We start from the raw sequence: 26,343 nt of genomic DNA, 5'->3' as shown, positions 1-26,343 counted from the left end.
TCCTTGGAAGAAAAGCAATGACCAACCTAGACAGCATATTAAAAAGCAGAGACAACATAGAACCTATTATACAGAGTGAAGTGAGTCAGAAGGAGAAAGATAAATATCATATTCTAATACATGTATACAGAATCTAGACGAATGACACTGAGAGCTTATTCACAGGGCAGCGGTAGAGAAACAGAATAGCCTCATGGACTGGGGAGAGGGGAGGGGAGGGGAGATGTATGGAAAGGGTAACTTGGAAACTTACATTACCACATTAAAATAGATAGCCAACAGGAATTTTCCGTGTAGCTCAGAAAACTCAAACTGGGGCTCTGTGTCAACCTAGACGGGGGGGATGGGGAGAGAGACGGGAGGGAGGTTCAAAAGGGAGGGGATGTGTGTATACCTATGGCTGACTAATGTTGAGGTATGACAGAAAACAACAAAATTCTGTAAAGCAATTATCCTTCAAAAAAAATTTAATTAAAAAAAAACAGAGACATTACTTTGCCAACAAAGGTCCGTCTATTCAAAGCTATGGTTTTTCCAGTAGTCATGTATGGATGTGAGAGTTGGACTATAAAGAAAGCTGAGCACTGAGGAACTGATGCTTTTGAACTGTGGTGTTGGAGAAGATTCTTGAGAGTGCCTTGGACTGCATGGAGATCCAATCAGTCAACCCTAAAGGAAATCAGTCCTGAATATTCGTTGGAAGGACTGATTTTGAAGCTGAAACTCCAATATTTTGGCCACCTGATGAGAAGAACTGATTTATTTGAAAGACCCTGATGCTGGGAAAGCCTGAAGGCAGGAGGAGAAGGGGATGACAGAGGATGAGATGGTTGGATGGCAGCACTGACTCAATGGGCATGAGTTTGAGTAAACTCTGGGAGTTGGTGATGGACAGGGAAGCCTGGCGTGCTGCAGTCCATGGGGTCACAGAGTCAGACATGACTGAGAGACTGAACTGAACTGAAAATAAAAAACAGGTAGAGGAGTCTAACTCATGACTTAGTGATGAAGTGCTGTCTCGGGGTGTTAAGCCTAAAGGGTACGGCCAAGCAATCAATCAATCTGGGAGAGTCTGACATGGCAGCAATACTAAGTTTTTAGACACGTGGACATGGCATATCTGTCCTTTTATTTGGGTCTTCTTTTAGGAAACTTAAGCAATGCTTTATAGTTTTTAGTATAAAAATCTTGCAAACACCTTGTCATATTCATCTCTAAGATTTTTGAAGATATTTTAAAAAATATTTTTGTTTTTATTTTACAAAATAAATTTTATATATTTTATAAAAATCATAAATCTTAATAAATTGCAGATTATTCTTTTCTAGTATACAAAAATATAAGTGACTTGTATGGTCATCTATAACTTCTCTGATAGCTCAGTTGGTAAAGAATCCACCTGCAATGCAGGAGACCCCGGTTCGATTCCTGGATCAGGAAGATCCACTGGAGAAGGGACAGTGTACCCACTCCAGTATTCTTGGGCTTCCCTGGTTGCTCTGCTGGTAAAGAATCTGCCTGCAATGCAGGAGACCTGGGTTCGATCCCTGGGTTGGGAAGATCCCCTGGAGAAGGGAAAAGCCACCCACTCCAGTATTCTGGCCTGGAGAATTCCATAGACTGTGTATTCCATGGGGTTGCAAAGAGTCGGACACGACTGAGTGACTTTCACTTTCATGTGCTCATCTAGTATCCTGCTGCTTCTGCTGCTTCTAAGGTCGCTTCAGTCGTGTCTGACTGTGCAACCCCATAGATGGTAGCCCACCAAGCTCCCCCGTCCCTGGGATTCTCCAGGCAAGAACACTGGAGTGGGTTGCCATTTCCTTCTCCAATGCATGAAAGTGAAAAGTGAAAGTGAAGTCGCTCAGTCGTGTCCGACTCTTCGCCACCCCATGGACTGCAGCCTACCAGGCTCCTCCGCCCATGGGATTCTCCAGGCAAGAGTACTGGAGTGGGTGCCATTGCCTTCTCCACATCTAGTATCCTATCACACTGCTAAACACATGTGAATTTTAGCAGTTTTTTAAAGACAATATCACATTTTCTACAATCACATAACCTTCAATAAGACATTTTTACATATCCTCTTACAATCTAGATGCTTTTTCTTTTTCTTATTATACTGGCTAGTAACTCCATTATTAGGATCTGCTCAGTTTCTTGCATTGATGAGTTTGTAGTTTTCATCAAATGCAAACATTTCTCAATATTATTTATTCAAATACTTTACCACCCCTGTCTTGGGATTCAACTCATACATATATTAGGCCATGTGAAGTTGTCCTGTAATTCACTAATGGTCTTTTCATTGTGTTCATTTATTTTTTCTTTCATTTTTATTTATTTGTTTTTGACCGAGCTGCACAGCACATAGATCTTAGTTCCCTGATCAGTAAGCAAACCTGCATCCCATGCATCAGAAACCCAGAATCTTAGCCACTGGACTGCCAGGGAAGTCCCTGCCTTTCGTCTTGAGTAGTTGCATTGCTCTATTTTTAAGTTTACAAATATTTTGGAGTGGGTAGTCTACCCCTTCTCCAGGTGAACTTCCCGACCCAGGAGTCACACCTGGGTCTCCTGCATCGCAGGTGGATTCTTTATCAGCTGAGCTACCCAGGAAGCCCATTATATCGCTATGTTTTTAAGTTTACTAATATATTCTTCTGCAATGTCTAATCTGCTGAGAGTCTCACCCATTGTGCTTTCCATCTCAGATGTTATGGGCTTCATCCTTAGAAATATCTTCTGCCTTTTAATATCTTTCACGTCTCTACTTAACTTTGATCACATGGAATACAGTTATCGTGTCTCAATACCACTCTCTACGAATTCTGACATCTGTGTCACCTCTGGTTTGGTTTTGGTTGATTGATTTTTCTCATTTTGGATCATGCTTTCCTGCCTCTTTACATCCCTAATAATCTCTGACTGGATTCCAGACATTGTGAATTTTACCCTGTTTTCTGATGGTATTGTATTTGGTGCTATTTTTGTATTCCTATTAATATTCCTGAGCTTTGTGCACCACTACTGCAAAGATACTTAGAAACAGTTTGATCCTTTCTGGTCTTTTAAGATTCCTCAGGCAGAACCAGCGGAGAAGGCAATGGCACCCCACTCCAGTACTCTTGCCTGGAAAATCCCATGGATGGAGGAGCCTGGAAGGCTGCAGTCCATGGGGTCGCTGAGGGTTGGGCATGACTGAGCGACTTCACTTTCACTTTTCACTTTCATGCATTGGAGAAGGAAATGGCAACCCACTCCAGTATTCTTGCCTGGAGAACCCCAGGGACGGGGGAGCCTGGTGGGCTGCTGTCTATGGGGTCGCACAGACTCGGACACGACTGAAGTGACTTAATAGTAGAAGGCAGGACCAGAGCTGTAGTTGGTCCAGGGTTAGTAACTCCCCACTATAGACCCAAGAGCCTTCTGTTACCTTATCCAATAATGCCGTGAATTTTGAGGATTTTCAGTTTGGCTGCTGAGAAAAGGCACTCAACCCAGCCCTGTGTGAGCCTGGGAACGACTGCCTCCACTTCTTGGGTACTTGGTTTCTTGGACTTGGGCAGTCTCCTTACACGAATGTGCTGGCGAATAATCTACTACTCAGAAAAAAAACCTCTGCAGATCTCCAGAGTTCTCTCTCTCTCTGTGTGGCTTTCCGCCCTCCAGTCCTCTGCCTTGATCTCTCTCAACTCTCGGCCCCCTCACCTCAGGGGTTGGTGCCTCCCGGCTTCACCTGTGTTCTCCCTCTCTGTGCCACAGCCTGGAAATTCTCTCAGGGCGGCGAGTCGGGCAATCAGAGGGCTCACCGTGCTGGTTTTCCATCTCTCAGGTATCACACCTTCGGTTGCCTGAGGCCCAGTATCTTGAAAACAATTATTCCGTATACTCTGTCCAGCTTTATGGTTGTTTAGATTTCCTATCTAGAATTCACCCTTATATCTCTCGGTGAGGTTTTCTATTTTTCTTCATACTCTACTCATTTCCTATAAAGGTTATTCCCAGGTATTTATTAAATTTTATTGATATTGTAGAATTTTTGTCCCTTTATAGGAAATAAGAAAAAGTAACTTTCCCCTTAACCATTCCTATTCTTCACTGAAATGAAAAATAAATATCCATCAAATTTCTACTGTTTATACTGTAATAGAAGATAGATCACGAAAGGAGACTATAAGATTCTCAGCAAAGTATCCAATTATTCCTCGTGCTGGAGTGCCTAGCACTAGAAATTTTGAGCATATATATATATACACACACACACACACACATACACACATATATTTTGAATATAATTACAAAATATTTTTTATTCCAAAGCAGAAAAAATAATTTACGGTAAATATTTTCTGGGAGAAAAAAAAATACAAATCTGCCTATGACACTTATGCAACTTTGTTTAATAACTGAACTACTCTCATTTTCCCAGTGTAGCCACACCTGTGCTTAAACACAGAGACAAGCATCAGTATGATTAACGTAACATTTGAAACTCACTGAAATTCATCCTGCAGTTTGTAACACAAGCAGCAAAGAATGTGCTATTTTTAGCCAAAGATGGACAAGCTGAATTTATACTATTTGCTTTTCTTAGGGTTAGGATTTTCATTGTCTACACCAAAGGGTAGAGTGGAGGAGAAAGAGGGCCTCAATGCTAGGTAGGAATACAGCTCCCGTTTCATAGCACATCCATGTTTTTCAATTTGAGACTTACATCAGCCTCGTGAAGGCTAACATATGACAGCTGAATGTGCTTATTGGAAGGAAGCAGATAAAAGAGTCATTTGAAAAAATAGTCTAGGACTTTTAGACAGGTTTTATATCTTGAAAAAAATGATGACAAAATACAATGGATCCTTGATAACCCATCTCAGTGTCTGAAGCCCTCAGTGCAAAGAAAATAATTCATCACGTCTAACCTAAACCATTTTTGCTTCAGAATAACCCATTTCTTCTTAACGAGTTTCTGGTGAAACGGTAGTGAAGCATCTACTTTATTTCAATGGTGCATATATAATGAACCATATATAAATATAAAGTGAATCCTGCTTCAGTACAAGCAACAGCGCTTTGTCTTCCTGGGGATTATCCAGGGTGTGTCAGGCTAGCAGGTAAATTTGCTGGTGCAAAGAGCCATGCAAAAAGCTTAGTCTCCTCGCATATTTTTAAGTTGACACAAAAGATGTTCTCTCACAGAGAAGTTTAAATAGTTGCACATGTAATAATGGCACGGTGTATGTTTTGGCATTTTAAAATAAAACTGTCACACAGTTTGAAAAGTATCCAATGGAATTTAAATAATATAATTATTTTGATATCCACAATATTTATCTCTTAAAAATGAACAGAACTCTCATATGGTTTCTTTTTACTCTTTGAACTTGAGTATTAAATCTACTCACCCCACAGAATTTTATTCTAATGTGACATGTGTCCATACCTGAAAGATACTCATCATTTATTATCCAACATACTTCTCTGAAATAAAAATATACAATATATAAACGATAATTTTAAAAGAATATCCTTTGACCAAAATATTCTGAGCACTTAAAAAAATTTCATGTGAATTACATGTTGATTGTAATTATTGTTACTATACAGCTAATCAAAACAACATATATGTATTACAAATTTTGAAAAATCATCATTGAACAGTAAAATTGTAGAAAGAAGGTATGCCTCTTGAGTGAAAGTGGTTTTTTCTCCCCCAATTACTTTACATTTTGGTGAGTGGGAAGTTATTTAATAGAATGAACAGAACTGGATAGAAATTAACTACAAAAAGAAAAGTTATTGATCACATATCTGCATACAGTTAATTTAAATCTAATGAGAACACAGAGAAACAAACAAGTAGCAAAGAGGCTGATGCATACCAGCAAGCAAAACACACTGAGGTAATAAAAATGAATATGGATTTGGAATATCAAATGATATCTTTTTGCAAAAGTTAATGCAAGTGTCTTCCAAATGAATGAGAAAATATAAAGCATTAACTTTCCTATAGTGCGTGGTCTTTCTACATCAAGAGGGAACACTGATTTGAAGAAAATAAACAAAACTTTACACACACACACAAACACACACACACACACTCGCCCTCATTGCGATCTGCCACTGAGGCCTTGCCAAGCTCTTCTCCTTTCTGGGTAGGTGAAATGGAGATAAGTGTACTTCAGAGAAGAGTATTTCTCAGCAGATGTTTTCTTTCTGACAAATCCTGAAAACTGTAATTCTATTTTGTGTTAGTGTGTAAGCCACGGAGCTTGATGCTAAGTTTACAGCCCGGATACAACAAGACGCCTGGCCTGTGGTGTTTCTTGCAGATGTCTCCCTGCTTTGTTCTCATAAACATTCCTTGAGGCGCAATATATACTTTGATGATGGTTGGAGAATGGAAAAGGGAAGGGTGTTCGCAAGAAAATGGTACTGCTCTTGCTGACCACCTACAGACATCCGAATTAGGAAAATCCCAAGACTGGGCAAAAGACCCCATTTTTAGTGTCATACTCTTCCCTTGAAAGAAGTACATATAGAGAGAAGGCAAGAAGCTCCAGGGGATGTTTAAAAGAGGCTTCTTCGAGCCCGGTATTTTGTTTTACTTTTTAATAATTATTTACTTGGTTGAGCCAGGTCTTGGTGGCGGCATGTGGGATCTGCGATCTTCGTTGCAGCATGCAGAATCTTAGGTGCAGCACATGCAATCTAGGTCCCTGACCAGGGATCTAACCAGAGGCTCCCTGCACTGGGAGCTCGGAGTCTTCATCTCTGGACCACCAGGGAAGTTCCAAGCCCAGTGTTTTAAACTGCGCTAGTCTTGTGCGCTGAAGATGTGGTTGCACAGAAGACTCACACTGGGAAAGGTGTGTGCTTTTCTGTGAAGTGGAAGAGATAATGCAAAGCAGGTACAAAATGAGAACAGCAGGTACCATCACAGAGATGCGTTCTCAGGCAGCTCAACTAATATGCCTGAGCAAACGGAAGATCCAGAGACCATTCCTCTGCCACTACCCATAGCGTATCCCCCAGTTTTAAGACCACTGTTATGGATCACCCACATCACTAATTCTTTTCATGAGGAAAAACAAGATGGATTCTTTTGAAACCTCACTTCCTTCTTCCTGGGGCATTTGAAACATCATATCACTTAATTTTTATGAGACCGCTTTAGGGTGGGTTTTATTATACCCATTTTACAGATGGGAAAAGATCAAACTGGGTTAGATAACTTGTCCAAAGATAGTAAGTTGAATAGTAGTATTTGAACCCAACTCATCTGCCATCAAAGCTCATAACAGTTCTCATTCCTAAGTTCACTTTTTTTTTCCTTTCTTATACCCCCTTCTAATAAACCAAGCCCTATGTCATATTACAATAAAATATAATGTTGCCTACAATTTATTAACTGTTGCTTGTGGGCCAGAAAGTATGCTGCTTTACATACATGAGAGTCTTTCAATGCTCACAACACCACAGACGAGGCTTGATCACCCCTATTTTGCAGGTTATTGAAAGTGGGGCTAACAGGCAGCTTGTAACTGGTGGTGAGCTGAGATTCAAACCTAGGTCTGTCTGACTTCAACATGCTCTTAACTATTGTGGTCCATTGCTCTCAAAACAGCAGGTCCTCTCACAGTACAGACCAAATGATGAAAGAGGAGGACACAGACTCTTCTGTCCACACAGGGCAGGTGGATAACAGGACCGCACAGAGCAAGTGGGGTGTTACAGGGTGGGGACCAGAGCGTGCTGAGAAATGGGTGTCCCTGCCGGCACACAGCACAGCATCGCCTAGCACCTGCTTCTGTGGGCACCCAGGAGCCCAGGCCTGCTCATTGTTCCAGAGGGCCTAAAAAGCAGAATTTTATGTGAACTCTTATAAGTGTTAAATGCTGGCAATCAACTGAGGAACAAATACTGGGTGTATACACACACACAAATATATATCTTAACTGATATTTAAAATATGCACACCACATTCTAGGCGGGCTGACTGCGGCTCATGGACCACCATGTTATAACTTCTGGGGTGAAGAATACACGGTGGGCTATGCCCCCGTGGAGAAGCTCATTACTCTACTGAAAACACCTCTAGATCGTCAATTCTCTTTCTTATTTCCTTTAATTAAGAGCACAGCACTGCTGAATCCTGCTGACTTTGGGGCCTCTGGGAATGTTTGGCAGTCAGTAATTCTCCATCCCACTTAGAACTGCATCCAGCATCATCCCCGCATCGAAAAGGAGGTGGGAACACACACCCGGGAAGACCTCAAGCGCTGCCAGGAGGTCCCGAGGCTGGGAAGCTGGTCCACACGCTTCCTGGGGAAGCTACACCTCAGACCTGAGCTCCAGCTCCCCCTCAGTCCCTGTACTGGGTCCCCCCGACACCCTCACTCCGGCCCCTCTCAGTCCCTGTACTGGGTCCCCCCGACACCCTCACCCCGGCCCCTCTCAGTCCCTGTACTGAGTACCCCCAACACCCTCACCCCGGCCCCTCTCAGTCCCCTGTACTGGGTCCCCCCGACACCCTCACCCCCATGCCCTCTCAGTCCTCTGTACTGGGTCCCCCCAATATCCTCACCCCAGCCCCTCTCAGTCCCCTGTACTGGGTCCCCCCAATATCCTCACCCCAGCCCCTCTCAGTCCCCTGTACTGGGTCCCCCCAACACCCTCGCCCCCATCCCCTCTCAGTCCTCTGTACTGGGTCCCCCCAATATCCTCACCCAAGCCCCTCTCAGTCCTCTGTACTGGGTCCCCCCACACCCTCGCTCCCGTCCCCTCTCAGTCCCCTGTACTGGGTCCCCCTGACACCCTTGCCCCCATCCCCTCTCAGTCCTCTGTACTGGGTCCCCCCAATATCCTCACCCCGACCCCTCTCAGTCCTCTGTACTGGGTCCCCCTGACACTCTCACCCCGGCCCCTCTCAGTCCTCTGTACTGGGTCCCCCCGACACCCTCACCCCCATGCCCTCTCAGTCCTCTGTACTGGGTCCCCCCAATATCCTCACCCCAGCCCCTCTCAGTCCCCTGTACTGGGTCCCCCCAGTATCCTCACCCCAGCCCCTCTCAGTCCCCTGTACTGGGTCCCCCCAACACCCTCGCCCCTGTCCCCTCTCAGTCCCCTGTACTGGGTCCCCCCAACACCCTCACCCAGCCCCTCTCAGTCCCCTGTACTGGGTCCCCCTGACACCCTTGCCCCCATCCCCTCTCAGTCCTCTGTACTGGGTCCCCCCAATATCCTCACCCCGACCTCTCTCAGTCCTCTGTACTGGGTCCCCCTGACACTCTCACCCCGGCCCCTCTCAGTCCTCTGTACTGAGCACCCCCGACACCCTCACCCCGCCCCCAGTCCAGTGAATGCTCACTTTTGCTGACTGTACATGCTTTGTTCATGCCCATCCTCCTGGAGTTCCACTGTGCCCACCCCAGCTCTGACGGTCAGCCAGGGCAGTCTTGTTGGCAACCAGAGCTCCAGAAGCTCTGACCTGTAGAAAGCTGTGATGCTCTTCAGGCAGGAACAATACTGGTGGGCAGGACTGTTGCCTCAGGGCGGCAAGTTTCATCAGCTGAAGCTGTTATTTGCATTCCACTGTAACTACACCTTCTTTTGGTCTGGTAATTTCACTAAGGGGCTTACTCTTACAAATATAATGACAGACTTCCTAAGTGTAAATACAACCTGTATTGGAATAGTAAATCACATTCTGATTACATGTTCAAATGGATTCCCTTAATCCTTAATGCATTACCAATGCAATCCAATATTCCCCCCACCCCGTGCTATCATGGCCAATAAGGCAAATACTCTGAATATACCACTGTGAAGCGTAATCTTATTTTCAAGGAATCAATTACTTATATTCGCTGGTGTAGGTGGTGAGCTCACTGTCGTTGTGCGTCCACTTGAATTCCAAAGGCCAGCTCCCTTCTGCAAGGCAAGTGAGCACGAGGCGGTTCCCTTCCAGGTGGATCTGCGGAAGGCCTGGCTCTGTTTTAAAGTATGGCACAACGTCATCTGAAACATTAAAGAAAAAAGAGAGAGAGGAAAAAAAACTGAGTGGAAAACACATGAAATGGCGTTCATCCAGCTAATCGATCACTGTCTTTAGAGAGACCTGACTTTAAAAAGCAGCAACGGTGGCCATTTGGCCCAATTAAGTAGCAAATTATCCTTCACCCCCTAGAAACCTGCATTCCCCCAGGATAACATTTCAAAAGGCTGGTGTTCTATGACAGGACCATCTTAAACCACCTGGCAAGCTAATCTAAGTTATTTCCATTCGTGATTAACACTTACTTATCACACATCACACAATCTCTGCTGATGCAAGCCTTTGTTTTAATATGGTATTATACTCTCAAAGTGGGCTTCCCTGGTGGCTCAGTGATAAAGAATCCACCTGCCAATGCAGGAAACTCGGGTTCCATCCCTGGGTCGGAAAGATCCCTTGGAGAAGGAAATAGCAACCCACTTCAGCATTCGTGTCTGGTAAATCCCAGGGACAGAGGAGCCTGGTGGGCTACACTCCATGGGGTCGCAAAACACTTGGACATGATTCAATGATTAAACAACAACACACTCTCAAAGTATGACAATCAAGGTTATATACTTTGATTCTAAAAGAAAAATATAACCTTCACTTAGCTGAAAAAAAAAAAAGTAGGATGAGCAATATTAACCTATAGATGTAAATGACATGAATCTCAATCCAGCTTTCGTCTCACACACATGCTGCATCTCATGGTGACATTCAGGGGCTATCACACAGGAAAACCCATGTGTATTCACACAGAGGAACAGCTCGCAGCAACTGTAAGGAACCCACTACTGCCATACACAACACAGGACGCCACGGATGGATCTCACAGATGTACGTGTAGTGAGAGAAGCCAGTCAGGGAAAGGATTACAGCATAAGGCTCCCATGCAGAAGTTCATAAAGTTCAAACCCAGGCAAACCTGGTCTGCGGTGCTGGGGGTGAGCAGAGGTAAGATACCTCTTGGGGAGGGGTTGCAGGGTGGGGGGGGGGGGCGGGTGCAGCAGGGCAGCTGTGGAGAGCACACCAAGATGTGGGTACACAGGGGCTCTCACTGTGAGAACTCAGAAAGTCATTCTGACTTGTGGAATTTTTGTATGATGCTTCATTAATTTGAAAAAAAAAAAAACCACACAGGAGACTTGCTTCCAGTGCTAGCTCCCGATTCTCTGTGTGATCCTGATCAGGACATGTGGATTTTTGTTTCTTCATGGGTAAAACAGAAAGAATTACCGACCTCTCATTTTTCTAACAAAAGCCCTGGGGCACAGCCTCATAGTCTGTCCTTCAGGCCTCCTACCGCCTGGACTCAGGGACGCACTCGGGAGAAGCCCTTTCTGCCTCAGGGACCTTTCATGCTCCTTCCCCACCCTGGGTACTCCCCCCAGCTCCCAGCAAGCTGATGAATTCCCGTCCTCCAGGTTCACAGAGCTCCTCCCACCCACACGCCCTAATAAACCCTGACTTACATTCAGCGGATTCCCCTGCCCTGTATTAATCATGTCAGAGTTCTGAGACCAATGCCAGGAAAAAAGTATAAATATTTGTTCAATGAATAAATATAATAACAGTACAAATAATAGCAACAGCTAGGATTAACTTAGTGTCTACTGTGCTGGAAACTGTTCCAAGTGTTTTATATGCATTACGTGATTTAATTCTCACAGAAGCCCTCTAAAATAGACAACCTAAAACCTGTGGGACACTGTAAAAGCAGTCCTAAGGGGAAAGTTCATAGCAATACAGGCATACCTCAACAAACAAGAAAAAAGTCAAATAAATAACCTAACTCTACACCTAAAGCAACTAGAAAAGGAAGAAATGAAGACCCCAGGGTTAGTAGAAGGAAAGAAATCTTAAAAATTAGGGCAGAAATAAATGCAAAAGAAACAAAAGAGACCATAGCAAAAATCAACAAAGCCAAAAGCTGGTTCTTTGAAAGGATAAATAAAATTGACAAACCGTTAGCCAGACTCATCAAGAAACAAAGGGAGAAAAATCAAATCAATAAAATTAGAAATGAAAATGGAGAGATCACAACAGACAACACAGAAATACAAAGGATCATGAGACTACTATCAGCAATTATATGCCAATAAAATGGACAACTTGGAAGAAATGGACAAATTCTTAGAAAAGTACAACTTTCCAAAACTGGACCAGGAAGAAATAGAAAATCTTAACAGACCCATCACAAGCACGGAAATTGAAACTGTAATCAAAAATCTTCCAGCAAACAAAAGCCCAGGTCCAGACGGCTTCACAGCTGAATTCTACCAAAAATTTAGAGAAGAGCTAACACCTATCCTACTCAAACTCTTCCAGAAAATTGCAGAGGAAGGTAAACTTCCAAACTCATTCTATGAGGCCACCATCACCCTAATACCTAAACCTGACAAAGATCCCACAAAAAAAGAAAACTACAGGACAATATCACTGATGAACATAGATGCAAAAATCCTTAACAAAATTCTAGCAATCAGAATCCAACAACACATTAAAAAGATCATACACCATGACCAAGTGGGCTTTATTCCAGGGATGCAAGGATTCTTCAATATCCGCAAATCAATCAATGTAATACACTACATTAACAAATTGAAAAATAAAAGCCATATGATTATCTCAATAGATGCAGAGAAAGCCTTTGACAAAATTCAACATCCATTTATGATAAAAACTCTCCAGAAAGCAGGAATAGAAGGAACATACCTCAACATAATAAAAGCTATATATGACAAACCCACAGCAAACATTATCCTCAATGGTGAAAAATTGAAAGCATTTCCCCTAAAGTCAGGAACAAGACAAGGGTGCCCACTTTCACCATTACTATTAAACATAGTTTTGGAAGTTTTGGCCATAGCAATCAGAGCAGAAAAAGAAATAAAAGGAATCCAAATTGGAAAAGAAGAAGTAAAACTCTCACTGTTTGCAGATGACAGGATCCTCTACTTAGAAAACCCTAAAGACTCCACCAGAAAATTACTAGAACTAATCAATGATTATAGTAAAGTTGTAGGATATAAAATCAACACACAGAAATCCCTTGCATTCCTATACACTAATAATGAGAAAACAGAAAGAGAAATTAAGGAAACAATTCCATTCACCATTGCAACGAAAAGAATAAAATACTTAGGAATATATCTACCTAAAGAAACTAAAGACCTATATATAGAAAACTATAAAACACTGGTGAAAGAAATCAAAGAGGACACTAATAGATGGAGAAATATACCATGTTCATGGATTGGAAGAATCAATATAGTGAAAATGAGTATACTACCCAAAGCAATTTATAGATTCAATGCAATCCCTATCAAGCTACCAACGGTATTCTTCACAGAGCTAGAACAAATAATTTCACAATTTGTATGGAAATACAAAAAACCTCGAATAGCCAAAGCTATCTTGAGAAAGAAGAACGGAACTGGAGGAATCAACCTGCCTGACTTCAGGCTCTACTACAAAGCCACAGTCATCAAGACAGTATGGTACTGGCACAAAGACAGAAATATAGATCAATGGAACAAAATAGAAAGCCCAGAGATAAATCCACGCACCTATGGACACCTTATCTTTGACAAAGGAGGCAAGAATGTACAATGGATTAAAGACAATCTCTTTAACAAGTGGTGCTGGGAAAACTGGTCAACCACTTGTAAAAGAATGAAACTAGAGCACTTTCTAACACCATACACAAAAATAAACTCAAAATGGATTAAAGATCTCAACGTAAGACCAGAAACTATAAAACTCCTAGAGGAGAACATAGGCAAAACACGCTTCGACATACACCACAGCAGGATCCTCTATGACCCACCTCCCAGAATACTGGAAATAAAAGCAAAAATAAACAAATGGGACCTAATTAAACTTAAAAGCTTCTGCACAACAAAGGAAACTCTAAGCAAGGTGAAAAGACAGCCTTCAGAATGGGAGAAAATAATAGCAAATGAAGCAACTGACAAACAACTAATCTCAAAAATATACAAGCAACTCCTGCAGCTCAATTCCAGAAAAATAAATGACCCAGTCAAAAAATGGGCCAAAGAACTAAATAGACATTTCTCCAAAGAAGACATACAGATGGCTAACAAACACATGAAAAGATGCTCAACATCACTCATTATCAGAGAAATGCAAATCAAAACCACTATGAGGTACCATTTCACGCCAGTCAGAATGGCTGCGATCCAAAAGTCTACAAGCAATAAATGCTGGAGAGGGTGTGGAGAAAAGGGAACCCTCTTACACTGTTGGTGGGAATGCAAACTAGCACAGCCATTATGGAGAACAGTGTGGAGATTCCTTAAAAAACTGGAAATAGAACTGCCTTATGACCCAGTAATCCCACTGCTGGGCATACACACTGAGGAAACCAGAAGGGAAAGAGACACGTGTACCCCAATGTTCATCGCAGCACTGTTTATAATAGCCAGGACATGGAAGCAACCTAGATGTCCATCAGCAGATGAATGGATAAGAAAGCTGTGGTACATATACACAATGGAGTATTACTCAGCCATTAAAAAGAATATATTTGAATCAGTTCTAATGAGGTGGATGAAACTGGAGCCTATTATACGGAGTGAAGTAAGCCAGAAGGACAAACACCAATACAGTATACTAACGCATATATATGGAATTTAGAAAGATGGTAACACTAACCCTGTATACGAGACAGCAAAAGAAACACTGATGTATAGAACAGTCTTTTGGACTCTGTGGGAGAGGGAGAGGGAGAGGGTGGGATGATTTGGGAGAATGGCATTGAAATACGTATAATATCACATATGAAACGAGTCGCCAGTCCAGGTTCGATGCACGATACTGGATGCTTGGAGCTGGTGCACTGGGACGACCCAGAGGGATGGTATGGGGAGGGAGGAGGGTTCAGGATAGGGAACACATGTATACCTGTGGCGGATTCATTTTGATATATGGCAAAACCAATACAATATTGTAAAGTTAAAAAATTAAAAAAATAGACATCGTTATTATACCCACTTTAAAAATGTGTAAAGAGAGGCAGAGGGAAACTGATTTGTTCAAGGCCACCAAGACGGTATGTGGCAAAATCATGATTTAAACCCCAGTTAATCTGTTAAAGAAAAGTGGTAAAGAAACCTGCCTGCCAATGCAGGGGACATAAGAGACACAGGTTTGATCCCTGAGTCAGAAAGATCCCCTGTAGGAGGGCATGGCAACCCTCCTCCCCAGTGTTCTTGTCTGGAGAATCCCTGGCAGGCTACAGTCCATGGGGTCGCAAAGAATCAGACACGCATACAATCTGTTCCAGAATCCAGCTACTCTGTATATCATAACTCTAAATGTCACAGATCTCTCAATAGAGACACCTTCTCAAGAATCCCTGTCATAACTTCAAATATTTGATAAATTTGTAGAATTACAAGACTGAACTTTTAAATTACTGTATTTTTCAAATAAAGCATAATAAATATCAAATATGCAAGGCAATGGCACCCCACTCCAGTACTCTTGCCTGGAAAATCCCATGGACAAAAGAGCCTGGTAGGCTGCAGTCTATGGGGTCGCACAGAGTCGGACACAACTGAGCGACTTCACTTTCACTTTTCACTTTCATGCATTGGAGAAGGAAATGGCAACCCACTCCAGTGTTCTTGCCTGGAGAATCCCAGGGACGGGGGAGCCTGGTGGGCTGCCGTCTCAGGGGTTGCACAGAGTCCGACACGACTGAAGTGACTTAGCAGCAGCAGCAGCAGCAGCATGCATATAAAATAGCATATTAACAGTGCTAAAATCGAGAGTATATTTTTACATTAAATTGTATATGTTTAGCCGGTTTCTTCTGTACTAAGTACATAAATTTAAATAGATAGAGTTTATTTTGCCATTGTGCCGACCACTGTATTCTATAACTGGTATATTGGTAATACAATACTACCAGTTTCTTACCAGTATTTATTCAAATAAATAAATGCTAAAGTGCATCAGTGAGTGTAGTTAGAGTCTATAATAAGGAGATTTAACCTAGTCAGTGAGATGCCAGACAGGAGCTAACAGCTGAAAGATCAGTAGTTTTCAAATACTCAGACAGCACGTGCAGAGGCCCAGTGGGGCGGCAGGCAGGGCAGGCGCCGCCAGACAGCACAGAGGTTGACCGCGAGCAGCGCTGCGGCTCAGGGAGGGCGATGGCAGCGGGCGCGGCAGGCACACACCTGCTCCCCACACCACCCTTGTGTGGGTCCCAATGGCGCCCACTTCACGTTCAGAAGCGCTCTCGTGTGAATGATGAATTTTGTGACCACCCTATTTACAGGCCTTGGTCTAAAGTACTGTCAGTATAATGATGATGATGATGATTGCTATTTGTCCAAAACGACAGCAGAAAGGCTGTGAGGGGGCTGTGTGGTTAAAAGCTCATTTTGGCTGCAAAGTTGAGGAGGAGTGAAGAGGGCCAGAGCAGTGGGGGCAGACCAGGTAGGAGGTCCCTGCAATAACCCAGGAAATGCTCTGAAAGGCAATGGCAGGCTGGGTCAGGGAACAGGGCTGACCGCGGTGGTGGAGACTGGGGGACATGGATGGCTCTAAAGCAAGATTTAGGTGGCAAAAGAGACAACGACGGACCGAACTCGGGGGTGAAGGAGAGAGGGCTGTCCAGAAGGAGACTTGGATCTCTGACTCGCACCACTTCCTGCTCAAGAAGCACACCCTGATCCTGTCACCAGTGCTGGGAGTGTGAGGACAGGGCACACTTTCTGTCCCGTCAGAGGTGACAGCCTCCATTGAGCACAGGAGAAGGGCTGGGCAAGTGTCCGATACTGTGACCCTAACCTAACTCAAGGGCTGGAGCAGCCAATCCTCGTCCCAGCCCCAGAGCTCCAGGGCTTCTGCCACACATCACCTGCTGCTGCTGCTAAGTCGCTTCAGTCGTGTACGACTCTGTGCGACCCCATGGACTGCAGCCCACCAGGTTCCCCCGTCCCTGGAATTCTCCAGGCAAGAACACTGGAGTGGGTTGCCATTTCCTTCTCCAACGCATGAAAGTGAAAAGTGAAAGTGAAGTCACTCAGTCGTGTCCGACTCTTAGTGACCCCATGGACTGCAGCCCACCAGGCTCCTCCGTCCATGGGATTTTCCAGGCAAGAGTACTGGAGTGGGGTGCCATCGCCTTCTCCACACACATCACCTACTCTAGGTTATAATTCAAGCAGATTGTAGGCTCTGAATGCCAACTGTGTGTCCAATTTCCTTTTTCACTATATGAAAGTCGCTCAGTCATGTCCCACTCTTTGTAACCCCACAGACTATACAGTCCTTGGAATTCTCCAGGCCAGAAACTGGAGTGGGTAGCCTTTCCCTTCTCCATGGGATCTTCCCAGGGATCAAACCCAGGTCTCCTGCATTGCAGGCGGATTCTGTACCAACTGAGCTATCAGGGAAGCCCTTTTTGCTATGTATTTCAGCTAAAATCATCTAGTGCCATGACCCAAGCAGTCTGATAAAGCTGAGTTGCAATGGATATAGCTTTGACACCTTGGGACTGGCTGAGCTACAGGCCAACGCCTTGCCATCTGCACTACGCTCACCAACAGAGGAAGACATGCCTTCGTGTGGTTCCCCTCCTACAAGGGCGAATCATGGGAAAAAAAAAAAAAAACCTTTCTGAAAGAAAAAGGCTTCAAGATAAATGCTCAAAAACTTGATTTGGTTGTATAATTGACAAGGCATCACTGATTTAACGTATAAATGTTCTAAGTGTAAATACCATAATAATTCAAGTTTTCCAAGTATTCACAGTTTAATAAATATGCCTATGGGCTTCCCTGCTGGCTCAGATGGTAAAGAATCCACCTGCAATACAGGAGACCGGGTTTGATCCCTGGGTTGGGAAGACTCTCTGGAGAAGAGAATGGTTACCCACTTTAGTATTCTTGCCTGGAGAATTCCATAGACAGAGAAGCCTGGCAGGCTACAGTCCATGGGATCACAAAGAGTCATATATGACTAAACAACTAACACTTTTTCACAAATATGCCTATACTATGTAAAAACTGGGTTGGATACTGTGATCTAGGAGAAAAAAATTTTTTGAAAAGAATAGTTTCAAATAGCTGGCAAGCGGAAACCTTGTGATCTAAATGACTGTACAATTACAGTTAGCACAGACTCTAACATTTATTGTAGGAAGAAGGGTAGTAACTACGTCAATGTTCCGGAACACTAAATGTCTAATTTAAAATTTTTAATTACAACAAGTATTTTAATGTAGATTAGCCAATGTGCAGAATAACACAGTTAATCTTTCTGAACCTAGAGCTATTCAGCACTAAAGTATAGCGAGTTGATCGTGAAGTTAAGAGGGTTTAAAGCTAACAAAACATAAAAGCTCTGGGAAGAGAAAGAGAAGCAGAAAGGTTAGTATTCAGGTCTGCTCAGATCCCTACAAAAGTTTGTGATCTTTATATACCTTAAATGGAGCAGAAAGAGTCTGAAAAGACCCATAAAGACAAAAGTGATTGAGTTACCTGAGATAAGATTCTCAGACGGACCTGGGGCAATGTCAGTGCTCTGCCTGGTGCTCTCTGAGGCGTGTGTGTGTGGTGTGTGCGTGTGTGTGGCGTGTGGCGTGTGTGTGGGGGTGCGTGTGTGTGGGTGTGTGTGTGTGTGTTTTCCCAGGTAATGACTAACAGATCTCTCCTTCTTCAGGAAGAACGAGCAGAGATTAAGTATGCTTCTGTATTCGTACAATGAACATTCATAGAATCCTGAGTGAATTACTAAGAAAAACTGTGAAATTTCCATTTTCACATATGATGAAATAGAACACAAGTCACTGAGGAGAGAGAGATGATACACATTTAAGGTCCATCCAGAGGGAAGGAATGGACATAATGCTCTCTCAAGACAACATCTTGGTTTTAAGATGTAGAAGTCATTTCCCTAAATGGACCTTTAAGGTTTTCAGATAAAATGTAAACAGATTTACCTTTACCTACCCAATACAAAGACCACCTTCTGTTGGTCTAGAAGGGAACCGTGACCATGTGCCTCCACAGGAGTCATTTCCATGGGGAAGCCAGAGGCTGAGATGCTCTGAAGGAGAGCCATGTCCTGTGGTTCCAGGCTAGCCTCCCGTGTGGAAGGGGGCCTCGCCGTGGGTTTAATTATCTGCCTCCCGTGGAATATGGAGGATCTAGTACCAGACACTTTCATGGCAGAATGGACGGGACTCAACTATCAGGTGCTAAGAAAGTCAAACGTCAAGTGATTCTTGCAATGCTGCCCGTGAGAGAATTTCAGCCACGACCACTGCTAATTGTAACCTGTTCAGTACCTTCCCTTCTTCTCCTCCGTTTTAAAGTGATAATGGGTAAAGAAATAATAATAATCACCTTCCACTTGGTAGAGGAATCAACCTGCCACAAACAAGGGGGTTCTGAAGCAGAGGAGCCCCCTGTGCTCTGGTGATGGAGAAAGTATTAAGCCGTGGTAATCAGCCCTGCCAGTCAGGTGGGAGTGCAGCAGGAAGATTAGGAATCTCAGTGTGAGGGAGCAATCAGCTGGAGCAGGACCTGGCGTTACTGAACTCGGCTTTCTCAACAGCTGAATTTCCCAGGGTGACTAATCTTTTGGTTTAAACCACTAATCTTCCTTTCAAAACTTCTTTTATATCAAATTCAAACATTTTCATGCCCCAAGCTTATGAATTTACCACTAATGGAAAGTTTTATTTTTCAAACCCAGCGAGAAACAGAAGCACAGGGTGTAACACATCATTTGCGAACAGCTACTCAGAAAAATATGGGTGAAAGGCTCTTTCCCATAAATACAGTCATTCAGATCTCAGCCCCGCAGGTCACTCTGTACACCTGTCGGAGCCGGTAATTCAATCTCACACCACATTGTGCTTCTTCATAATAGTACTATTAATCTTTTTAAAACAGCTGTTGTGGATTTTAAATGTATTTCTAAGGTAAACTTTAAGTATATGATTAGATATGGTCTCCTCTAGTTAAATCTGCAAATATGGAAAGGTCACACCACAATGTAGAAAGACGATCCTGTAAGACAACTGTCTCAGGAAAAAGTCCTCTGTGTGTTTTAAGCCTAGCTGTTTCAACCTGCACTTTCTGTGACCACCTGATGCTAAGCTTAGATGAAGAAGGGAAGGAACACAGACAGAAGAAAGAGGAGGAGACAGTGGCTCTGCCATCCCAGCTAATTCTCGGGCCTCTTACTTCTACTTTATCAGAAACAAACATTTTCCAGTGACAGACTTTCAAATATAGTAGGATATACCATCACATTCTGTGGCTAAAAAGGTTAGCCAGCTTCTCTGCATGTCACGTCATATGTTCCTACCTCTGCCCTGTAAAATGAATGAATGTCACGAATTTCAGGGCGAGAGGTAGCTACAACTGAACAAATATCAACAGATCTGATTTCAAACATAATAGACCTAACCTATTACAATGACCAGGAGACACAGGAATCAGGTGTTCTCACACTGTCACTCTCTCCTAAGTGCTTCTGACAGGGGCAGAACTGGAGGTTGAACTGTAAGCCAGGCTTCCATCCCCCACCCCCACACAGCAGCATCTCTGATCAACAGCAGCCAGACCCTCACCCCTTCCCAGTCTGGGCAGAGCTTTGCACAGAAGGGGCTCCTGCCCCACATCACACCTCATCATCACCTCACCACCCCTCACCTGCTGAGCAGCTCCCAGCTGCCCAAGACAGCTCATTCCTGCCCTGAGGAGTCACGGCCTGGAGAGCAAGAGGCTGGTCAGCCACGCCAAGGGCAACAGAGGAGGTAAGCACACAACTGCCAGCCAGGGCCCTAGACGGCCCGCAGTGCGGTTCGGGGCCACAGACGCTCCCTGGTTGAGGGGTCCAGCGTCCAGAGCAACCTGACAGACCCAGACTGCTCAGGGGCTGGTCCACGGCTGGACGGAACCATGAGGCTCAGGTCCAGCTCACTGTGCCACTTCAGCTACACAGTGGCTCGCAAAGGCTTCTGGAGGCTTGTTAGAGAACTGTCTCATCCTTTATGACAAATGAGAATCGTTTTAGGTACGGCACGCCTCCATCCGCCATCCGTCTGTAGGTCTGGGCCTGGGCCCAGCTCTGAAAGGTGAGCAGGGCGCTGTCCTTGAGCCCCTGGAGAGGCCCCTGGATGAAGAGGACTGGCCTGGTGGGGTGGCAGCGGTCGCTAAGCTTGGCTGGGGACAGGGCTTGGGAACCAGCGGCCAGGACACCTGAGCGCACTACAGGGAGGAGGACAGGGCCGGCTGCTGACTGTCCTCTGGGAGCACTGAAATCAGGAGAAAGCAGATCAAACGGCACACCGCGTACACCTCGAGTTCACGGTAGAGTCATCATTTTCTGTTCAAAAGTTCATCTAGGAAGAGCTCGGCGGTGTTCCGCTGGTGTTGGGAGCTGTGTGCAAGCAGGCAAGCAGGAGGGATCTCCGCAATTCCCATTAAACGGCACTGGAGCAGCTTGCCGACGCCTTTAGTCAGGGGGAGCCAAACTGATTCTCTCTGTTTTCTCTAAAATCAATGCGAATTAACAGCATATTTAAGGGGACTCATGGGGTAAAACTACCCTTCCAATGTCTTCCCCTAAGAAGCCGTTCAAGCTTTCAGTGAGATGAATCCACAGTGAAGCTGATGGTAAGACATAAATGGCTGTATTTATGCACTGGTTTGAGCCTGCACTGTGCTAATCTATTTCAGCATATCAATTAATAATAAGAGGCAGTGGGGTAAAAACAATTTCTCCGTTTCTCTAAACGGCAATAAGCTTCCAGCTCTCCAATATTTTATTTCAAAGTAGAATTGTACTAAATTGTCATTTCTATGGTCTGCAGTATAAAAGTATGACCAACCAAAGAGGAGGGTTATCAGAAATAACCAACATTTTTCTTGAACATGGTATAATATTTCTCTCCAATATTTTTTCAAATAATCCTAAAACTCCAAATCAGATTAAAGGCCAAAAGGTCCGAGAAAAGAAATTCAGGTGCGATTTATCTTTCTCTGATTAATGCAGACTGGTGAGTTCCTGTCACATGTGAACTGACATAAAACTGGGACTCAGAAGAGACCTAAATGGTGAAGGTTTAATTTTAGACCAAGAAAATTACATGGGAGAAGAACTTCTTAAGAATATCTAAATTCAAGTAGATAATGCTTACTGATTTCAACAAAGTCATAAACAGTAAGGGGTTCTCAAAGAGAAGTACTTGTATTTATACATCATAGCTGCTTATAGCAAGGACTCAGGAGGCAGACCACCACAGCTCAAACCCCACCTTTACCCCAACCAGCTCTGTGAGCTTGAGTAACTCAACTTCCTACTCTAGAGTTTCCTAATCAGCAAAATAATGAGATTGTCTCAAAACGTAACTTGAAACAAACGCACTGTTAAGATAATGAATATGAAAGCCACAAAGTGGGAGAAAATATTTTGGTTACACGTATCTTGAAGACTTGAAGTCAGATTATATATGAATGCCTACTACTCAATGATAACACAAAGAAAATGTAAATAAAATGAGCAAAAGTCTTGAACACACACTTTACAAAGGAAGAAATACCAAGAGCTAACAAGCACACAGGAAGTTGCTTAATACCATCTGACATTAGGGATGATTATGGCTAAATTGTAAAAGACAGACATCACTAAATGTGGGCAAATACATGTTGCAACTATAACATCCTCCTCAATGACCGGTGAGAGTGTAAAAATAGTACAGCCATCTGAGAAAAAGATCTGGCAATTTCTTATCAAGTTAAACACCTGTTCAATGAACCAGAAATTTCCGGCCTATATATTTCTCTGAGAGAAAAGAATGTCCACACAAATAACTTTATATGAATAGTCACAGTGGCATGAATTATAACACCCTAAATTGAAAACAACAGAGATGACATTGATAAAAATGAAGAAATCAATAACTCGACACAATGGAGGAATTTCACGGACATCATGCTGGGTGAAAGGAAAACTGTCCATACTCTAGGATTCATCCCTTTATATGAAATTTAAACACAGGCAAACCTAATCTATGTGAAAAGAAATCAGAAAAATGGTTGCAGACAGTGATAGAGATTGACTGGAATGGACAAGAAGAAATGTGATCGAGTGACAGAAATGTTCCGTTTCCGGACTAAGGTGGTGGCTGCGCGAATTTATACATTTGTCAAAACTCATTGAATTGTACACTTATATCTGTGAATTTCAGTATTTACAAATCTTACCTCAATCAAAAGTCCTTAAGGCAGACATCTAGCCGTTGCCTCAGAAATAGACACACTCCTTTCTCAGCCACTGCTCCAAGTGCTTCAGATCAATAGCTTGTGTCTGCTCACCTCGTCACTGGTATTTCAAGACACTCTCACCCCCACTGTTATGCTAATGAAATTGCCCATACAGTACTGACTTAAAAACTATCCTCTCTTGCCATGGTTGCAAACTTTATTAAAGCAGGAACTGGTACTTTTTATATTCATTATGTCTAAACAGTCAACACATTTAAGCTAATAGGCACAATGGAGGAAACATAAGAGATGTGGTCAATGCTTGGGCTGGAAGGTCCCCTGGAGAAGAAGACGGCAAGCCACTCCAGTGCTCCTGCCCGGAGAAACCCATGGGCAGAGGAGCCTGGCGGGCTACAGTCCATAGGTCACAGAGAGTCAGACGGAGAGCACCCCACATAACAATGCTCAACATCAGTCATTACAGAAATCAAAATCATAATGAGATAACCTATCCCAAACCACCATTATAACGGCTTTTACAAAGACAAATAAGAGCAAGTGTTGGCAAGGACATGGAGAAACTGTAACCCTCACACATTGCTGATGGGACTATAAAGTGGAAGCAGTCTATCAGCTCCTCAAAGCGTCAAACATAGAATTAGCACATGACCCAGTAATTCCACTCCTAGGTACTCGTCCTCGAGAAATGAAAACACATGTCCACACAAAAACTCATGCGTGAATACTCATAGCAGTGCTAGTCATAACAGCCAAAAGGTGGAAACACCACAAGTGTCTTTCAGGAGACGATGGATAAACAATATGTGGGTAGATAAACAACGTAATATTATTCATCAGTAAAACGAAAAACAGATGAACCTTTGAATCACTGTGCTGAGAGTGGTTATCACAAAGAATCACATGGCTTATGACTGCATTAATATGAATGCCCAGAATAAGGCAAGTCTATATAGACAAAGTAGGTCAGAGGTTACCTGAGGAGAGGCAAGCAGAGCAGGAAGAGGGAAGAGCGTGGCAAGAGACTGCTGACAGGGACAAGGTTTATTTGGGAGGCTCAAAAGTCAGTGTCTAGTGACGGCTGCACAGCCCTGTGAGCCCTGTAAAGGAAGAGCTCTGAACTTATGCTTCAAACAGGTGGGTTTCACAGCCTCAAATCATCTCAGTAATGCTGTTAAAGTAGCCTGTTTGGGAAATAACAATAACAGCTAGTTGTGCTAAGCATGTTAAGTGCTATTATGTTCGCTGCTTTACAGATGAGGAGCCTGAGGCAGGCAGGGTCGAGGATGTGCCCTCGGTCCACAGCGGGGAAGTGGCAGAGCCGACTAGGGAACCTCATGCAAAGTCTAAGAACCTGCTCGGCCTTGTGTCCTCTTGAACAGAACCGGTTTGTCTGTGGGCGTCAGCAGCAGTCAGTGAGCAGGAGGAAGGGGCGGGAGACTGGAGGGGCACAGGAGAGGACACAGGAGAAGGCTGGGAGGACAGTCGGCTTGAGTCCGGACATACATGCCTGAAGGCTAAAAGGATCTCCCCTGTGGACTGGTGGCCCTCTTTTGGACCAGATCTTGGGCAAGGCTGATGGATTTAATTTGAGAATAAGAAGGAAAACCATCATGAGAAAGTCTTCAAAGTTTTCTTCAATACTAATAATAATCATGTTCTAAATGAGCAGAATTATATAAAAATGAGCTGAGTACCTTCTGAGCCTCCAAGGTCCCTGAGTAAATAAAGCAAAGTTGAAGGGAAGGGGCAGCTGACCCGTGGTCGTTGCCCACTGGGAGCACGTGCCATTCCTGACCTGGGGGGCAAAAGAAGGGAGGGACGGCCTGGTGGGGACGCTCTACACTGTCCCCATGTCCTTCACACCCGACAGGGAGCCCCAAGGCAGCAGCTGCCAGGTAGAAATAACTGAAGGCAAGTGCCTCTTTCAAAAGCCCTGAGGTGCTGAGAACACAGCACTACTACACAAGCATGTTCTTAATGTCAAGACATAGCCTTAAGGTGGGTAAGACTTCTCAGATCAGTGCCTAGACCCTAGCGTGCCATCACAGATGCTGAGTCAACTGAACTATGCGCCCCACAGTGAGACCGAGGCGGCCCCAGGAGGCTCCAGCTGCAGCACTGCTTTCCAACAGCGTCTCACGGGGGAGTTCTCGCTCCCCTGGCGCCTGTGGGGGAGCAGACGCGCGGTCACTCACACCCACTGGCCACTTTTCACCTTAATCCCGAGGATACAGATAAGCAATGAGTTAGAGACCTGCTGCCAAACCAGCCACTGTCTCAGAAGTGTGCAGTAAACAGATGCCCTCAAAGGGCCAGGTACCATGTGTAAGGGGTGGCGATCTGAGCTGCGTCTCGAGTCGGGATGTGGCCAAGCTCTTCTTTGTCTAAAGCAGTGACATTTACCCACACAGGGCTCCCACAGGGGGAGCCCACAAGCTCCCCTAGTCTGCTGGCACAACACAAAGGCAGGGAAAGGAAAGTCTGGTAGCAGCACAGAAAGGAAAGAGAATACCAAGACAAGTAAACAGCGGATAGAACCTAGCTGAAGAGAAACAAATAAGCTTCACTGGACAGAATTCAGCAGCAGCAACACATGAACAGCATCCCTAAAATGTCACAAGGATGACCCGGAGGTAGAGAGACAGAAAGGGCAGTAAGTGGAGCTACAATTATCTGGACTATTAACACACTCAAAATAGAAGGCAGGCAGTTTCTCAGATTTGCAAAGCTTGAACCTTGGACTGCTCCTACTCATTTTGCAAGGATTCTGTTATTCTTAAATGTTTGCATGTAAGGGAGAGAGGAGAGGCATGGCAATTATATTTAAAATGGCATGTAATTTTTTTACGACAGATAGCTGACATTTTACAGTAAGACATCATTTTGATTTCAGACTGTTGGGTGATTCTTATAATGACTTGAGGAGCTCTAAGGAAATAAAGTATCAGCAGGTGGTCAGTCAAATACTAAGAAATTCCTCACTCCACAGGCAGTAATCAGGTTGAAATACTTCCTCCATTATTT

At 43.9% G+C, this 26,343-nt stretch overlaps 1 protein-coding gene across 4 annotated transcripts in view; it reads right to left on the bottom strand.

The window, feature by feature from the left end:
* The window catches only part of SDK1 (sidekick cell adhesion molecule 1), a 742,921-nt gene that overhangs the window by 452,859 nt on the left and 263,719 nt on the right, over positions 1-26,343 (bottom strand). For 3 of the 4 annotated variants that reach the window (XM_086376792.1, XM_086376793.1, XM_086376794.1), the window contains exon 2: positions 9,861-10,020. In XM_086376792.1, the coding sequence (XP_086232918.1) occupies positions 9,861-10,020 (160 nt within the window). Of the gene's footprint in view, positions 1-9,860; positions 10,021-18,558; positions 18,616-26,343 lie in introns of those variants that run through there. The other variant, XM_086376795.1, reaches the window with a different exon arrangement.

The sequence above is a fragment of the Bos grunniens genome, chromosome 25, assembly GCF_055505025.1.
Source record: "Bos grunniens cultivar Pamir isolate PY7600 chromosome 25, Bosgru_T2T1.0, whole genome shotgun sequence".
In the NCBI taxonomy this organism is placed as follows: Eukaryota; Metazoa; Chordata; class Mammalia; order Artiodactyla; family Bovidae; genus Bos; species Bos grunniens.
The sequence above is the reverse complement of the archived record's forward strand: the minus strand, read 5'-3'. Positions and strand labels throughout refer to the sequence as shown.